Source organism: Crotalus tigris, unplaced genomic scaffold, assembly GCF_016545835.1.
Source record: "Crotalus tigris isolate CLP2741 ecotype Arizona unplaced genomic scaffold, ASM1654583v1 scf7180000020588.15403103151:6194809, whole genome shotgun sequence".
NCBI classification, from domain to species: domain Eukaryota; kingdom Metazoa; phylum Chordata; class Lepidosauria; order Squamata; family Viperidae; genus Crotalus; species Crotalus tigris.
Window position 1 is genome coordinate 5,085,679 of NW_024098092.1, and position 18,708 is coordinate 5,104,386.

Below are 18,708 nucleotides of genomic sequence, written 5' to 3' on the forward strand. Positions count from 1 at the left end.
GCGGGGAGGCTGCGACGGCCGTAACTGTGGAAAATCGTCCTGAGTCACTGGTTTTTTTCAGCGCCGTTGTTAACGACGAGCGGTCACTAAACGAACGGCTGTTAAGTCGAGGACTACCTGTATATGGATGCGAATCCCAAACGTGGGTTTATTTGGGCGACCAAGATAATAACCTCCCTCTCTGGAAAGTCCATTTTTCTATTGGAGATTCAGATATTGGAATTATTATTATTATTATTTTAACTGAAGCCTTTTTTTATGGCTCGCCTGCTGGATTTCACCCGGGATTAAGGTGAGGACTTGGAATAAGAGGAAGGAGATTGAAACGCGGCCCAGCCCTGTTGAAAGCTTAGATGTAAATCCGGAAAAGGGGGGGGGAAGCTTTGGGATTCTCCCCCCCCAGGGGGGAAAAAGGAACCATCCCGGAGCTGGGCAGGACCGCCAGAGAGAGAGAGGATGGAGGAGACGGGAGCTTCACTGCTGTCGGCAGCCTTCCTTCTTGTTGCCGGATTTCGGGCAGCCCACCTTGTCTGGCTGTCGTTTGGTGGGGGAGACAAAGACGGGGGCTGCCACCCCCTGCGGGTAGTTGAAGGGCGTGTCCGTCTGGGCCAGGGGTGCTGGGCTGGGGGCTGCGAGGAGGGAAGAAAAAGGAAGGTTATAACTGCGCGGGCGTCTCTTCTTCCGCTAAGCTCTCTTGTCTCTCCAGCTCTCGAAAATTATTCTTCCGAACGTGATTTTCCAGGTAGGGATAGGCCTGATCTTGGTTCACCTATGGACCCCCCTCTGTTAGAGGGCCTCCTCCTTGAACAGGGGGTTGGACTAGAAGACCTCCAAGGTCCCTTCCAGCTCTTCCCTTCCCTTCTGCATTGTATTCTATTCCTATTCTATTCTATTCTATTATTTTTATTCTATTCTATTCTATTTTCTATTCTATTCTATTCCATTCCATTCCATATTTTCTATTCCATTCCATTCCATTCCATTCCATTCTATTCTATCTTTATTCTATTCTATTCTATTCTATTCTATTTTTATTCTATTCTATTCTATTGTTCTGTTCTGTTCTATTCTATTATTCTATTCTATTCTATTTTTATTCTATTCTATTCTTATTATTCTATTCTAATTCTATTCTATTATTATTTTCTATTCTATTTTCTATTCTATTTTCTATTTTCTATTATTCTATTCTATTTTCTATTCTATTCTGTACTTTATTATTATTATTATTATTAGTCTAGTCTAGTCTATTTTGTATTCTATTCTAGTCTAGTCTAGTCTGTTATTATTCTATTCTATTCCTTACTCAGAAACACAATACTCAGGGTCAGAGGTCACCCTATGACAATCAGATGGGGGTTACCGTTTGATAGAATGATCTGATAGGTGGAAACCCCACCAAAAAAACCTAACTCTGGAATATCCTTTTTCATCCGAAGCACAATCAAGAGTGTGAATCAGAGACTCTGCTGAAGTCGCCAAGCTTCCTGTGTGTGCGTGCAGATCAAAACTGCCACATCCATGTACCAAAACTACACTTTCACGGTGAACCCGTAAGGACTCCAGACCGCAAGGAATCCCTAGCGATACGTTGCAAATTTATTTGGGAATCTAATTAAGTTCAAGGGGACTTCCTCTTGCATTAAATACGAAAACGATGGTTCTTGTTTGGTTATTTACCTTTTGAGCCCAGATCCGTCCCATCGGAAGGCGTTCCCATTTTAGCGGCTTGAAAAGTTGGATCCAGAACTTCAGCAATATTTCGGCAAAACTGTGGCCTAAGTAAAAAAACAAAAACAAAACCAAGACTGTAAGGACCCTTTTAAAAAAGATACTCTCCAGTTGTTCACTGACGTTGCATTCCAAGAAATAGATGCAATAGCAACAGCCCTTAGACTTATAGACCGCTTCACAGTGCTTTACAGGCCACTTTAAGCGGTTGACAGGGTCAGCATCTTGTCCCCCAACAATCTGTGTCCTCATTTTACCGACCTCGGACGGACGGAAGGCTGAGTCAAGCCTGGAGCCGGTCAGGATTGAACTGCTGGCTGTAGGCAGAGAATTAGCCTGCAATGCTATATTCTAACCACTGGGAAGGAAGGAAGGAAGGAAGGAAGGAAGGAAGGAAGGAAGGAAGGAAGGAAGGAAGGAAGGAAGGAAGGAAGGAAGGAAGGAAATGGGATGGAGTCAGCCTGCAATCCTGCGTACTAAACCACTCAGCCAAGCACATAGTTGGACCTTCAACATTAATTTCACAACTGTGCGATTAAAGCAGCCCAACAGCTGGACGCGGCACTGACTTCTTCTCGATGGAGGCCACTGTCACCATCACATCTGGGCTTTCCTGGGTCTGGATCCTCAGCCGGGGGGGACTCCTGCCATTCTGCCACGAGTCCTTCTGGAAACGAGGCGAGAGAAAGGCTCATCAGCTTCCCACTTATGAGAATGGAGGCTTTGAAGAGGGGACTGGACAGTCATTTGTCCGAAATGGCATAGGGCTTCCTGCCTGAGCTGGGGGCTGGACTAGAAGACCTCCAAGATCCCTTCCAATTCTGTTCTTCTGTGCGAAAGTGTCTCCTGTCTGAGCAGGGGGCTGGATTAGAAGACCTCCAAGGTCCCTGTTCATGATAGCAGAGGTTGATGGAGCAGGTGCCCCACAGCACAAGGTGATGCAGCTTCTTACCTCTGGGCTGCAGTCGCCATGTCCTGCGGGACGCCTGGGGGGCTGGGCCTGCTGCCTTTCCTGGCGCGGGGAGCCCCAGTGGGTCTGCAGTTCCTTGTCTTGCAGATAGCGTGCAATTTCCTAGTCGGAGAGCCCAGAGGAGAAAGAATCTATTGGACATTTCCCTGGGAAAAGCTGCCAGGATGCAACATCATCATCATCATCATCATCATCATTATTATTTAATTTTTATTTTTATTAAATTTCTCCACTGCCCATCTCATCTAAATGACTCCAGGTGGTTTGCAACACTGTGTTGTGGGAGAGCCCCCGGCCCACACAGGTGGGCAAGGCAAGGGAAGGGCAACCCACGGCTCCTTCAAGAAGGGTTTAGAAGAGGAAAGTGGAAGGGGGTCCAGATGACCTCTTAGGGACCCTCAGCCTTGAGAGAAGAGAGCCGTGGGAGCCCTCTTCACATACAGGGAAGGATGGTGAGGTTGTCTTGTCCCAAAGGTGCTTTTTTCAAGGGGCCCCTGGACTTCCTTGTTTTTCCTTTGAAGACGTTTCGCTTCTCCTCCCAAGAAGCTTCTTCAGCTCTGACTGGAGGGTGGGGAAGGGAAGGAGGTGTGTCTGTGTCCTCGGGGTCACCTGAGTGGGGCAAATGGGTGTGGAGTCTTCTTCCTCTCAGCAGTTCCAAGAAGGCTCCACACCTATTTGCACCACTCAGGTGTCCTTGAGGACACAGACAAACTTCCAGGTGGCCTCAACGGCTCTCTGAAAGGGTGCAAATGACCAGGATGATGTCAGACAGAGGCTTCAATCAACTTGGCAGCTACTCACCTCATCCTGGGCTACTTGAGCTGCCCTGTAGTCATCATCTTGCTCCCGGTTCCTCCTGGCTCTCTACAGAAGGAAGACAGCGTTGGGCCAAGGGTCCGGAGAGACGTCCCTCTCCCCAGCAAATTGGTACAGCACAAGTGAAGGGGCCTACAACTCACCAGAGCCAACTTGCCATGGCCAACTCACCATGGCCAACTCATGATCAACTCACCATGGCCAACTCATGGCCAACTCACCTTGGCCAACTCATGGCCAACTCACCATGGCCAACATCAACTTGCCATGGCCAACTCACCTTGACCAACTCACCATGGCCAACTCATGGCCAACTCACCATGGCCAACTCATGATCAACTCACCATGGCCAACTCATCATGGCCAACTCATGGCCAACTCACCATGGCCAACATCAACTTGCCATGGCCAACTCACCTTGACCAACTCACCATGGCCAACTCACCATGGCCAACTCACCATGGCCAACTCATAGCCAACTCATCATAGCCAACTCACCATGGCCAACATCAACTTGGCCAGCTTGCCATGGTCAACTCTGCAAAAGACCCATCAAGCAGCAGAACAGGGTCTCCCCAAGAGAGTTCTGGGGCCCAGGGCCACCCCTTTCTCTCCTTCCTTTTCCTGCTCCTCTTGGCAGGAGATGGTCCTGATTTTAAGAAGATTTCTGAATGTCTAAGGGGTGGGAAGGTGCTCCCTGCTTGCCCTGGCATCGCTCCCTGATGGGGTAGAGGCGGACACTCACGATGCGCGTCTGCTCCTGCTCTTCCTCCTCCTGCAGCTTCTGGGCCAGTTCCTCATCTTCCTGGAACTGCTGCTGGATCTGGAGTTCCAGTCTGGCCATCTCCCAGTGCAGGGGTTCAGGGGTACCATCTGCAAAAGGTGAATGAAGAAAATTAGAGAAGAATAGAGATGGACGGGACCTTGGAGGTCTTCTAGTCCAGCCCCCTGCTCAAGCAGGAGATCGTGGACCATTTCAGACAAACGGCTGCCCAGTCTCTTCTTACAAACCTCCACTGATGGAACAACCACAATTTCTGGAGGCAGCTTCTGTTCTGCCGGTTAATTGTCCCACCTGACTTCCAGATGTGTTACGTCCCACACATGGGCATGATGGATGTGCTGTCCAGCACAACTACAACACACTGGCTTTCAGAATGGACAAGTGTCCTCTCTGCACCTAGGCCATCCTTACCTCTTGTCCCACGGGAAGGTCTCGGCTTTGGCTGACCACTCTCGTCCTTCTCCCGGTTGTGGAACCGCTTGACTTTCTCCTGGGTGGGAGAGAAAAACACCTCGTGAGGCGGCATCCTCGTGACCGCTGGAGCCCAGCTCTCTTCCTTCTGCTACTCCTCCCAGGGGAAGCCCAATGGAGAATGAGAATTATTAGAATGAGAATGAGAGTTAGAGTTAGAATTAGAATTATTGTGGCCCATATTTATCTGAGAAGGAGCCGCGATGCCAGCGATTCTTAGTTGCAAGTGAAAAAAAGGAACAAACCCACGGGACGGTGTAAAGCTTGATCCTAAGAGGAAGGAACTTGGCACGGCACAGGGTGTAAGCTATGGGAGATACCTGGGTTGGGGGCAGCAGGGCCAGAAGAAGGCGAGACCTCAGCGCAACAATGGCAGTCATAAGTAGAGGACTATGTGTAAGCAAGCTCAGAGGAACGTGCAAGCTACATCTTCAGGTCTCGCTTCTTCAGGGCCTGCCAGCTGGGACCTCAGGATTCGGGATTCGATTCGGACGCCGGCCGAATATTCAAGGATAATGCCACATTTTCTCTGCTCGTGGGGGGAGATACTCAGGCTGGGAGGGGTCCCTGGGAGAGACGGATGAATGCCGGCGATTGTTCCCGGTGTATTTTCTCTCTCCGGCGCTCCTGTCGGTGTGCGCCAGAATGGCTCCCGAGGGGGCAGCTGCCTGCCTTTGCTCCCCACCCTTGTTCCGAGTGACCAAATCTTGGACGAGGAGAAACAACATGAAGTCATGTCATTCTCGCATTTCGCCCCTCACTCGTCCGGAACCCAACTCAATAAGCCGGATCGGGAAGAGCGTGTTTGGATCGGCCCAGAAGGAGCAGCAGGGAGCATAGGAGAGCCTGACTCCTGCAACTAAGAAGGCTTTGCCCCTTTTTGCACTGCTCAGGTGACCCCCAGGACGCGGGTGAACCTCCAGGTGGCCAAGTTTGAAAGCCCCGGCAATTTCTAGCTGGCATCCGGGACTCTCCTACCTGATCTTCCGCCTTCTTCTTTGGATCATCTTTTCCCGATTTCCTTTGAAGATCTTTCTGGACGGCCCGGGAATTTTCGGGATCTCCCTCTTGGCTGCACATCGACAGAGGAAGAGACAGTTAGAAGAGCAATTCTGGCTTTGTTGAATAGTAGAGTTGGAAGGGACCTTGGAGGTCTTCTAGTCCAACCCTCTGATCAAACAGGAGATGCTAGATCATTTCAGTCAATCAATCAATCAGAATAGAGCTGGACAGGGACCTAGTCCAACCCCCTGCTCAAGCAGGAGACGCTAGACCATTTGGCTGTCCAATTTCTTCACTTGGGTCTACTCACACACACACGTACACAAGCACACCATCCTGGAACCCAAGAGAATGCCTACCTGTCTTTCAGTTGCCTGCTGTCCTGAAGCTTCTGGGCTTCCACCTCTTGGTCTTGAAGCCTCTTGGCCATTCGGAGGTCATTCTGGACCAGCTGGTTCTTCTGGATGTTGGACGCATAATGCAGCTCGACTGAAGGAAGAGAAGAAAGCCTCAGGAGAAGTCCTGGAGAAAAGTCAGCCCCTGTCCCTCGTCTTTGCGGTGGCTTTTCTGGAGAGCCAAGTCCTGCTGGTCCCCCTCAGAGGGGATCAGACGGACTGAAGCCCTTGAGATCCAGGGGTCTCCAGACTCCTGGTTCAAAAGGGGGGGGGAGGAACCCCGAGGAAGCGAAGACCTTGACCAAGACCTGCTCCATCCCTGTCTCAGCCAAGAAGCTGAAGCTCAGCCAAGCGTCCTCCTTGCCCTGAACTTGCCAGCCATCAATCCCCAGCCAGACAGTCGGGGAGACTCAGAACTTGGACAGCTTTGCATGCTGTCATTGAAAGGCCTTTGACGTCACAGGATGATTCACGAGCATGATCCACGACGGCGGTGGGTGCCATCGTTGCTCTCCGGGCGACGAGGAAGGACAACTCTCGCCGCTGGCTGCCAACCTTGAGGGCTCAAAATGCCACCTCATCTGGGCCTTGTAAACCTGTTGGCACGCCGGATTCCCTGAAGCCGTCGACTCCATCTCAGTAATGGAAAACGGGGACGGTGCCAGAGACCAACACCTCCCTCCAACACACACACACACACACACACACACACACACACACACACACACCGCTTCCAGAAAACCGTTTATCTGTTGCTCATTTATGCAGCCCAGACGGGCACAAAAGACATGGAGGCAGGGGACGCTAAACACCGGAGGGACACACACACACACACACAAAATTGTCACTGCGGGACAATTGAACAATGGAATTTAATTGTTTGAAATACAGGCAGTCCTCGACTTATCACGGTTGAGTTAGTGACTGTTGGAAGTTTACCAAGGCACTGAAAAAAAAAAAAAGACCACTGTAGTATCCTCACGGTCATGGGATCAAAATTCAGACTTGGCTTGTATTTATGACGCTTTTTGCGACATTTTGACCAGCCAAGTCAACAGGGAAGCCACTTCGCAACTGTGTTGCTGACTTTAACAACCGCCGGGATTCACTTAAGAACCTCACAAAATGGGGCAAACTTCCCTTAACAACCGTCTCTCTTAGTGACAAATATTTTGGGCTCAACTGGTCATAACTCGAGAACTCTGTAGTTAAAAAATTATTTTTATTTTTGTCCTTCACCTGTCACATTGTCCTTCCTTCTATTCCACTGTTTCTTTGATATTAGCGTAAATTCTTGCCCCACGGCGAGTTGGCTGCGGCAAGTTGTCGCAGACCCCACTTACAACTTCAGAGAACCGCAAACACACACACACACACACACAAATTCCCCGTCCTTACTCTCTTGTTCTTGCAGACAGTAGGCCAACGCACTGTCTTCCAGGACGGCGAAATCTCGGCACACTGCAGGAAAAAAGAAACACAGAAAAACTGCAAAGGGGGTTTCATTGTTTGTTGACTTTTTCAGGCAGTGTGTAGCACAGCCGGGCTTTAAAGGAAAGGGCGTTGCGTGTTTTTTTTTTCCCATTTGAATGGAAAGGAAAAACAGATTTAAAGTTATAAAAACAAGCGTCATCCGCCTCCCTGACCCTTTCAGGAAGAATCTGTGAGCTGCGGGATTTCTAGTTTCACCTTCTTACCCATCCACAAATTCTTTATCCCCAAGAAGATGCGCGGAGGAGAAGCATCAAAGCTCCAAAATCAAAAACATGATTTTGATTCTATCCCTCTGTTTACACAACCCAGGATGGTGTTAGGGCTCACGTGTAAGGGATCGTCCATTGGGAATCCTAGATCCCTCTCACGGTGACTGTTCTTCAGCCAGGTTTCCCCTAATCTGGACTTATACCTTTGGGGTTTTTTTCCCCACCTAGGTGTCAAAGCCTTGCTTTTGCAAATGGGTAGTTGTAAATCGGGGATTATGTGTAGTTAAAAAATAAATAAATTGGGAGGAAGACTTTGAACCTTCAATTCCTTTCATATCCTACCTTCCTGGACTCGGGGCAGGCAGGAACTGTCAATGTGAATTTCGGTCATTGCGTTATTTTCCTAGGGTCACAATTCTCCAAAGAGAATCTGGAAGAAGAGAGATCAGATTGTTAAGACGCTGGCATGATGTTCAAGAGCCTTTAAAAGGGCACTTTTTCTCCCCCCCCCCATGTATTTCACATTTTCTTTTTTTTTTCCCTCTCTTTTTTCCTCCCCTCCTTTTTATTTCTATTCTTCTTTGCCTTTTCTATATGAAATAGATAAAAAACTGGAAGAGCCTTTAAAACTACGCTTTCTCTTTCTTCTTTTCCTCCTTGTATTTCACATTTTCTTTCCTCCCCTCTCTTTTTTCCTCCCCCTAATTTTTTTTATTTCTAATCTTCTTTGTCTTTTCTATATGAAATAAATAAAAGCTGGACGAGCGGGGGCTTTTACTGCCTTATTCCTCCCCGCCATGCACAGAAGGATTCAAGGCCCGGAGACTAAAACATAGGAAGAACATACAAAGCCTCAAACATGCAGGATTTGGGTAGGGCTGGTCAAGTAGGAAAGAAGGAGCAGGGGTGTCCTTCCAGCATTTGAGGGGCTGCCCCAAAGAAGAGGAGGGGGTCCACCTCGTCTCCAAAGCTCCAGAAGGCAGGAGAAGAAGCAGCTCTGATGGGTTGATGGGTTGAATTTGGGAAAATCCAGCTTGTCCACCCTCATCTTGCTCAAATGTCCTTTGGGTGGCTTTTGTCAGACTAGGACAGGATCAGAGGAACTGACTTGGGGGTGGGGTGTCAGCCCCACACAGATCAAGCGAGGCGAAGGGACTGCCACCTTCGTGACCCCTCCCCATCTTCTTTCCTCCTCCTCCTCCTCCTCTTCCTCCTCCCCTTCCTTCCTTCCTTCTCCTCCTCTTCTTCCTTCCTTCTTTCCTCCTCCTCTTCTTCTTCTCCTTCCTTCCTTCCTTCCTTCCTTCCTTCCTTCCTTCCTTCCTTTCTTCCTTCCTTCCTTCCTTCTCCTCCTCTTCTTCCTTCCTTCTTTCCTCCTCCTCTTCTTCTTCTCCTTCCTTCCTTCCTTCCTTCCTTCCTTCCTTCCTTCCTTCCTTCCTTCCTTCCTTCCTTCCTTCCTTCCTTCCTTCCTTCTCCTCCAGGCTTTGAAGATTTCCTTGGGCTTCACTGCATCTCCTATCCCTGTCTTGCAGCATTTCCTCCCAGAAAGGTGGGGGGAGAGGCAAGATGGGGGCGACACCCTGCCCACTGAGACCAGGGGAAGGGAGACCCTATTCATCCTGACAGGGGAAGCGATGATGGGGGCAGCAAGAAAGACCCCCCACACACACACACACCCCGAGAAGAAGGGAGGAAAACTGCCAGTGTCACCACTGGTCTTTTTTTTGGGGGGGGGGGAATTTATCAGTATTCCTCTACCCAAATAGGTCGGGACTTTTGCCAAGAGGGCTGGGGGGGGGGGTGCTGCTTGAGAAGAAGAGGCATTGCAAGGGGCCTGGGGGGGGACCTGAGGGTCTCAGGGGGCTGCACTGTTTCTTTTTCTGCCCGAAACGAAAGGGGTCTTTGGGGACGCAGCGGGGAAGAGAAGGGCATCCCCGGACCCCCTCTCTGCGGGTCAGCGCAGGGGGGCCGGGGACCCCCGCAGCCTTACCTGGCAAGGCGGCTCCCGGGCGCAGGGTCGCCCTCTCCCGGCTCCCCAGGGGCCAGCAGCAGCAGCTCCGGAGATGGGCTTCTTGCGCCCCCTCCCCAACCCCGGCCGCGCAAAGCCTCCAAGCCGGGCCGAGCCCTGCAAAACCCGGGCCGGAGATGCTGCGGGCCAGGTGGAGAGTCCGGGGACGCGGACCGGGAAGGGGGGGGTCGCAGGGGAGGGAGAGAGGGGGAGGGAGGGAGCAGCCCCGTCAGACTCCTCCTCCTCCTCTTCCTCCTCCTCCTGCTGCGCCGCAGGGCTCCTCCCTCTTGCGCGCCTCTTGCGCGCCGCCGGCCGCCCAGGTGCGCGCAGGTACCTTTCTGCCCTGGCGAGGCCGGGACGGGCTCCGAGGGTCCCCGCTGGGCAGAAGGGGGCTGGGAGGGGGGTGGTCGGGCGAGGCAGCTGCACCGCCCGGCCCCCGCGCCATTGCGCGCCCGCTGCGCCCGCTGCTAGGAAGCCCCGAGGTCGTTTGCGCCTTCCCGGCCAAAAGCGCTTTGGGCACCTGCGCCGGAGCCCACCTGCCGGCGGGGTGGGGAAGCCCAGCGCAAGTTATACAGGTAGTCCTCGACTTGGTTTAGAGCTTGGAGGGACCTTGGAGGTCCTCTAGTCCAACCCCCTGCTCAGGCAGGAGACCTTGGATTATTTCAATCGATCAATGGAAGGGACCTTGGAGGTCCTCTAGTCCAACCCCCTGCTCAGGCAGGAGACCTTGGATTATTTCAATCGATCAATGGAAGGGACCTTGGAGGTCCTCTAGTCCAACCCCCTGCTCGGGCAGGAGACCTTGGATTATTTCAATCAATCAATCAATGGAAGGGACCTTGGAGGTCCTCTAGTCCAACCCCCTGCTCGGGCAGGAGACCTTAGATTATTTCAATCAATCAATCAATGGAAGGGACCTTGGAGGTCCTCTAGTCCAACCCCCTGCTCAGGCAGGAGACCTTGGATTATTTCAATCAATCAATCAATGGAAGGGACCTTGGAGGTCCTCTAGTCCAACCCCCTGCTCAAGCAGGAGATCCTATGCCATTTCAATCAATCAATCAATGAGAACAGAGCTGGAAGAGACCTTGGAGGTCTTCTAGTCTAACCCCGCTTGAGCAAGAGACCCTACTAGATCCTTTCAACCAACCCACCAATCAGAATAGAGCATTATCGCAGGGCCATTAGTTGGAAGATTTATTGGGGGCAATAAAGGGGTCTCTAGCAGCCTGCCTTGCCTCGACCACCTGGTCATAACCAGGACCAACTGTATAGAAAAATCCACTTCCCCCCCCCCAGCTGGATTCCTCCAGCCTCTGCAGTTTGTTGAAGGAGAAAACTTTTGCACTGAACAATGAGGTCATGCAATCTGCTGACCTAATTACTTTGTGCGCAGGAGAAAATGAAATGTATTGTGTGAGTCACCCCAGGGATAGGAGCAGTGAGTCTTGGGGGGGGGGAGGGCCCGGGAAGAGACCTGTCAAGCCATTAGAGAAAGCTTCATGCTTCATCCTCTTGTCGTTTGGTACAGTCATCTGCATTTAAATACATTTGCATAGGCCGAGTTGTGACGTTCAGAACTTCTAGAATGATCCGAGCAAAACTTCAAAGACAAAGCCATTCTCCCTAGACTTCAAGGCCCGGAAAGCTAATTCAATCAATCTGAATAGAGCTGTAAGGGACCTCGGAGGTCATCTAGTCCAACCCCCTGCTCAAGCAGGAGGCCCTAGGCCACTTCAGACAAGTGGCTGTCCAGTCTCTTCATAAAAACCTCCAGTGTTGGAGCATTCACCACTTCTGGTGGCAAGCTGTTCCACTGGTTAACTGTTCTCCCTGTCAGGAAGTTTCTCCTTAATCCCAGGTTGCTTCTCTCCTTGATTAGTTTCCATCCATTGTTTCTTGTCCTGACCTCTGGTGCTTTGGAGAATAAATTGGCCCCCTCCTCTTTGTGGCAGCCCCTCAGATACTGGAATAGTGGTATCCTGTCCGTCCCCCCCCAGTCCTTCTTTTCTCTAGACTGGCCATACCCAAATCCTGTAGACGTTCTTCCTCTCAATGACTTCAAGAATCAAATTTAGATGTTCCATTAAAATAACAAATCAAGGGGTTGCAATTTGTGGGAGCCCAACTGGATTGTCCAGGAAATGCTTTTCAAAAATTGGAGCAGGCGAAAAATCAGAATCAATATTTCAGTCTGTGGGCTTCCAGAGGAGAAATAGAGAATTTAAGAGCAGAAGTTTTTTTTTAAAAAAAAAAAGTTGGAGAAGCAACAGGTAGCTTTTGAACTCAAAAAGCTTCACTCTGTTGGGTGACAGCAGTTCCTGGGATGAAAAACTCCAGAGAAAAGTTAACGCCCTTCTCCTCATCCATGATTGAAAATATAAATGCCAGCTGTTGTAACAAAAAGCCATTTCTATTCCTGGACAAAATGTGTGAACTTTTTTGGCAGGTGGAATAAAACCCTGGGGGACAACTCCTTGGTTTTATATGAAGAAAGCCAAAGGTAATTTTAGAACGCGGCCCAGCTTCAATACGTTTTTCGTGGGAGCCATGAGTGAGTCTAATTATATCACTTTAAGGACAATTTCTTCTCAGAACTGACAGAGTTAGTATCTTCTGCTTCTATTCCCTACAACAGAGCTCAGCAGGAGCAAAATAGCTTTCCCACCCAAAGTCTTGGCATGGCCTTGTAGTTTAAAGGTGCCAATTCATGCCTGGATTCTTAGCTTGAAGAAGAAGAGAAGAGAAGAGAATTAGAATAGAATAGAATAGAATAGAATTAGAATAGAATTGAAAGAATAGAATAGAATTAAAATAGAATAGAATAGAATTAAAATAGAATAGAATATTTTAATTCTATTCTATTCTAATTCTATTCTAATTCAATTCAATTCTATTCTATTTTAATTCTATCCTATTCTAATTCAATTCTATTCTAATTCAATTCAATTCTATTCTATTCTATTCTATTCTATTCTAATTCAATTCTATTCTAATTCAATTCTATTCTAATTCAATTCTATTCAATTCTATTCTATTTTAATTCTATTCTATTCTAATTCTATTCTATTCTATTTTAATTCTATTCTATTTTAATTCTATTCTATTCTAATTCAATTCAGTTCTATTCTATTTTAATTCTATTCAATTTTAATTCTATTCTATTTTAATTCAATTCTATTCTATTTCAATTCAATTCTAATTCAATTCAATTCTATTCTAATTCAATTCAATTCTATTCTAATTCAATTCTATTCTAATTCAATTCTATTCTATTCTATTTTAATTCTATTCTATTCTATTCTAATTCTATTCTATTCTAATTCAATTCAATTCTATTCCATTTTAATTCTATTCTATTCTAATTCAATTCAATTCTATTTTAATTCTATTCTTTTCTATTTTAATTCTATTCTATTTTAATTCAATTCTATTCTAATTCAATTCTAATTCAATTCTATTCTAATTCAATTCAATTCAATTCTATTCTAATTCTATTCTAATTCAATTCTATTCTAATTCAATTCAATTCTATTCTATTCTATTTTAATTCTATTCTATTCTAATTCTATTCTATTCTAATTCAATTCAATTCTCTTCTATTTTAATTCTATTCAATTTTAATTCTATTCTATTTTAATTCAATTCTATTCTATTTCAATTCAATTCTAATTCAATTCAATTCTATTCTAATTCAATTCAATTCTATTCTAATTCAATTCTATTCTAATTCAATTCTATTCTATTCTATTTTAATTCTATTCTATTCTATTCTATTCTAATTCTATTCTATTCTAATTCAATTCAATTCTATTCTATTTTAATTCTATTCTATTCTAATTCAATTCAATTCTATTTTAATTCTATTCTTTTCTATTTTAATTCTATTCTATTTTAATTCAATTCTATTCTAATTCAATTCTAATTCAATTCTATTCTAATTCAATTCAATTCTATTCTAATTCTATTCTAATTTAATTCTATTCTAATTCAGTTCAATTCTATTCTATTCTATTTTAATTCTATTCCTTTCTATTTTAATTCTATTCTATTTTAATTCAATTCTATTCTATTCTAATTCAATTCTATTCTAATTCAATTCTATTCTAATTCAATTCTATTCTATTCTAATTCTATTCTATTCTAATTCAATTCTATTCTATTCTAATTCAATTCTATTCTAATTCAATTCAATTCTATTCTAATTCTATTCTAATTCTACTCTATTCTAATTCAATTCTATTCTAATTCTATTCTAATTCAATTCTAATTCAATTCTATTCTATTCTATTCTATTCTAATTCTATTCTATTCTATTTCAATTCAATTCTATTCTAATTCAATTCAATTCAATTCTAATTCAATTCTATTCTAATTCAATTCAATTCTATTCTATTCTATTTTAATTCTATTCTATTCTAATTCTATTCTATTCTAATTCAATTCAATTCTATTCTATTCTATTCTATTCTAATTCTATTCTATTCTAATTCAATTCTATTCTATTTTAATTCTATTCTATTCTAATTCAATTCAATTCTATTTTAATTCTATTCTTTTCTATTTTAATTCTATTCTATTTTAATTCAATTCAATTCTATTCTAATTCTATTCTAATTCAATTCAATTCAATTCAATTCTATTCTAATCCTATTCTAATTTAATTCTATTCTATTCTAATTCAATTCAATTCTATTCTATTCTATTCTAATTCTATTCTATTCTAATTCAATTCTATTCTATTTTAATTCTATTCTATTTTAATTCAATTCAATTCTATTCTAATTCAATTCTATTCTAATTCAATTATATTCTAATTCAATTCTATTCTATTCTATTCTATTTTAATTCTATTCTATTCTAATTCTATTCTATTCTAATTCAATTCAATTCTATTCTATTTTAATTCTATTCTTTTCTATTTTAATTCTATTCTATTTTAATTCAATTCAATTCTATTCTAATTCAATTCTAATTCAATTCTATTCTAATTCAATTCAATTCAATTCTATTCTAATTCTATTCTAATTTAATTCTATTCTATTCTAATTCAGTTCAATTCTATTCTATTCTATTTTAATTCTATTCTATTTTAATTCAATTCAATTCTATTTTAATTCTATTCTTTTCTATTTTAATTCTATTCTATTTTAATTCAATTCAATTCAATTCTAATTCAATTCTATTCTAATTCAATTCTATTCTATTCTATTCTATTTTAATTCTATTCTAATTCTATTCTAATTCAATTCAATTCTATTCTATTCAATTCTATTCTAATTCTATTCTATTCTAATTCTATTCTAATTCAATTCTATTCTAATTCAATTCAATTCTATTCTAATTCAATTCAATTCTATTCTATTCTAATTCTATTCTAATTCTATTTTAATTCTATTCTATTTCAATTCAATTCTATTCTAATTCAATTCAATTCTATTCTAATTCAATTCTATTCTAATTCAATTATATTCTAATTCAATTCAATTCTATTCTATTCTATTTTATTCTAATTCTATTCTATTCTAATTCAATTCAATTCTATTTTAATTCTATTCTTTTCTATTTTAATTCTATTCTATTTTAATTCAATTCAATTCTATTCTAATTCAATTCTAATTCAATTCTATTCAATTCAATTCTATTCTAATTCAATTCTATTCTAATTCAATTCAATTCTATTCTAATTCAATTCAATTCTATTCTATTCTAATTCTATTCTAATTCTATTTTAATTCTATTCTATTTCAATTCAATTCTATTCTAATTCAATTATATTCTAATTCAATTCTATTCTAATTCAATTCTATTCTAATTCTATTCTATTCTATTTTAATTCTATTCTATTCTAATTCAATTCTATTCTAATTCAATTCTAATTCAATTCAATTCTATTCTATTCTATTCTAATTCTATTCTATTCTATTTCAATTCAATTCTATTCTAATTCAATTCAATTCAATTCTAATTCAATTCTATTCTAATTCAATTCAATTCTATTCTATTCTATTTTAATTCTATTCTATTCTAATTCTATTCTATTCTAATTCAATTCAATTCTATTCTATTCTATTCTATTCTAATTCTATTCTATTCTAATTCAATTCTATTCTATTTTAATTCTATTCTATTCTAATTCAATTCAATTCTATTTTAATTCTATTCTTTTCTATTTTAATTCTATTCTATTTTAATTCAATTCAATTCTATTCTAATTCTATTCTAATTCAATTCAATTCAATTCAATTCTATTCTAATACTATTCTAATTTAATTCTATTCTATTCTAATTCAATTCAATTCTATTCTATTCTATTCTAATTCTATTCTATTCTAATTCAATTCTATTCTATTTTAATTCTATTCTATTTTAATTCAATTCAATTCTATTCTAATTCAATTCTATTCTAATTCAATTATATTCTAATTCAATTCTATTCTATTCTATTCTATTTTAATTCTATTCTATTCTAATTCTATTCTATTCTAATTCAATTCAATTCTATTCTATTTTAATTCTATTCTTTTCTATTTTAATTCTATTCTATTTTAATTCAATTCAATTCTATTCTAATTCAATTCTAATTCAATTCTATTCTAATTCTATTCTAATTTAATTCTATTCTATTCTAATTCAGTTCAATTCTATTCTATTCTATTTTAATTCTATTCTATTTTAATTCAATTCAATTCTATTTTAATTCTATTCTTTTCTATTTTAATTCTATTCTATTTTAATTCAATTCAATTCAATTCTAATTCAATTCTATTCTAATTCAATTCTATTCTATTCTATTCTATTTTAATTCTATTCTAATTCTATTCTAATTCAATTCAATTCTATTCTATTCAATTCTATTCTAATTCTATTCTATTCTAATTCTATTCTAATTCAATTCTATTCTAATTCAATTCAATTCTATTCTAATTCAATTCAATTCTATTCTATTCTAATTCTATTCTAATTCTATTTTAATTCTATTCTATTTCAATTCAATTCTATTCTAATTCAATTCAATTCTATTCTAATTCAATTATATTCTAATTCAATTATATTCTAATTCAATTCAATTCTATTCTATTCTATTTTAATTCTATTCTATTCTAATTCTATTCTATTCTAATTCAATTCAATTCTATTTTAATTCTATTCTTTTCTATTTTAATTCTATTCTATTTTAATTCAATTCAATTCTATTCTAATTCAATTCTAATTCAATTCTATTCAATTCTATTCTATTCTAATTCAATTCAATTCTATTCTATTCTAATTCTATTCTAATTCTATTTTAATTCTATTCTATTTCAATTCAATTCTATTCTAATTCAATTATATTCTAATTCAATTCTATTCTAATTCAATTCTATTCTAATTCTATTCTATTCTATTTTAATTCTATTCTATTCTATTCTAATTCAATTCTATTCTAATTCAATTCTAATTCAATTCAATTCTATTCTATTCTATTCTAATTCTATTCTATTCTATTTCAATTCAATTCTATTCTAATTCAATTCAATTCAATTCTAATTCAATTCTATTCTAATTCAATTCAATTCTATTCTATTCTATTTTAATTCTATTCTATTCTCTATTCATTCCATAATTCAATCTAATTCTAATTCAATCTATTAATTCTATTCTATTCTAATTCTATTCTCTTCTATTCAATTCAATTCTATTCTATTCTATTCTATTCTAATTCTATTCTATTCTAATTCAATTCTATTCTATTCTATTCTATTCTATTCTATTCTAATTCTATTCTATTCTAATTCAATTCAATTCTATTCTATTTTAATTCTATTCTATTCTAATTCAATTCAATTCTATTTTAATTCTATTCTTTTCTATTTTAATTCTATTCTATTTTAATTCAATTCAATTCTATTCTAATTCAATTCTAATTCAATTCTATTCTAATTCAATTCAATTCTATTTTAATTCAATTCTATTCTAATTCAATTCTATTCTAATTCAATTCAATTCTATTCTAATTCAATTCAATTCTATTCTATTCTAATTCTATTCTAATTCTATTTTAATTTATTCTATTCAATTAAATTCTATTCTAATTCAATTCAATCTATTCTAATTCAATTCTATTCTTAATTCAATTATATCTAATTCAATTCAATTCTATTCTATTCATTTTATTCTAATTCTACTATTTCTAATTCAATTCAATTCTATTTTAATTCTATTCTTTTCTATTTTAATTCTATTCTATTTTAATTCAATTCAATTCTATTCTAATTCAATTCTAATTCAATTCTATTCAATTCAATTCTATTCTAATTCAATTCTATTCTAATTCAATTCAATTCTATTCTAATTCAATTCAATTCTATTCTATTCTAATTCTATTCTAATTCTATTTTAATTCTATTCTATTTCAATTCAATTCTATTCTAATTCAATTATATTCTAATTCAATTCTATTCTAATTCAATTCTATTCTAATTCTATTCTATTCTATTTTAATTCTATTCTATTCTATTCTAATTCAATTCTATTCTAATTCAATTCTAATTCAATTCAATTCTATTCTATTCTATTCTAATTCTATTCTATTCTATTTCAATTCAATTCTATTCTAATTCAATTCAATTCTATTCTAATTCAATTCAATTCTATTCTATTCTAATTCAATTCTATTCTAATTCAATTCTATTCTATTCTATTCTATTCTATTCTAATTCTATTCTATTCTAATTCAATTCAATTCTATTCTATTCTATTCTATTCTAATTCTATTCTATTCTAATTCAATTCTATTCTATTCTATTCTATTCTATTCTAATTCTATTCTATTCTAATTCAATTCAATT

General features: G+C 39.6%; 1 protein-coding gene across 1 annotated transcript; it reads right to left on the bottom strand.

Annotated features, from left to right (window-relative positions):
* Positions 1-122: 122 nt before the first annotated feature.
* Positions 123-10,079, bottom strand: LOC120319075 (coiled-coil domain-containing protein 50-like). The gene is made up of 12 exons (XM_039367404.1): positions 9,860-10,079; positions 8,215-8,302; positions 7,568-7,630; positions 6,134-6,263; positions 5,751-5,844; positions 4,713-4,791; positions 4,263-4,390; positions 3,503-3,565; positions 2,684-2,803; positions 2,301-2,398; positions 1,681-1,778; positions 123-629 (listed from the first exon to the last, which is right to left on the bottom strand). Exons 2-12 carry the CDS (start codon positions 8,261-8,263, stop codon positions 475-477), a joined length of 1,077 nt encoding a protein of 358 aa, XP_039223338.1. The 5' UTR covers positions 8,264-8,302; positions 9,860-10,079; the 3' UTR covers positions 123-474.
* Between the last annotated feature and the right edge of the window lie 8,629 nt (positions 10,080-18,708).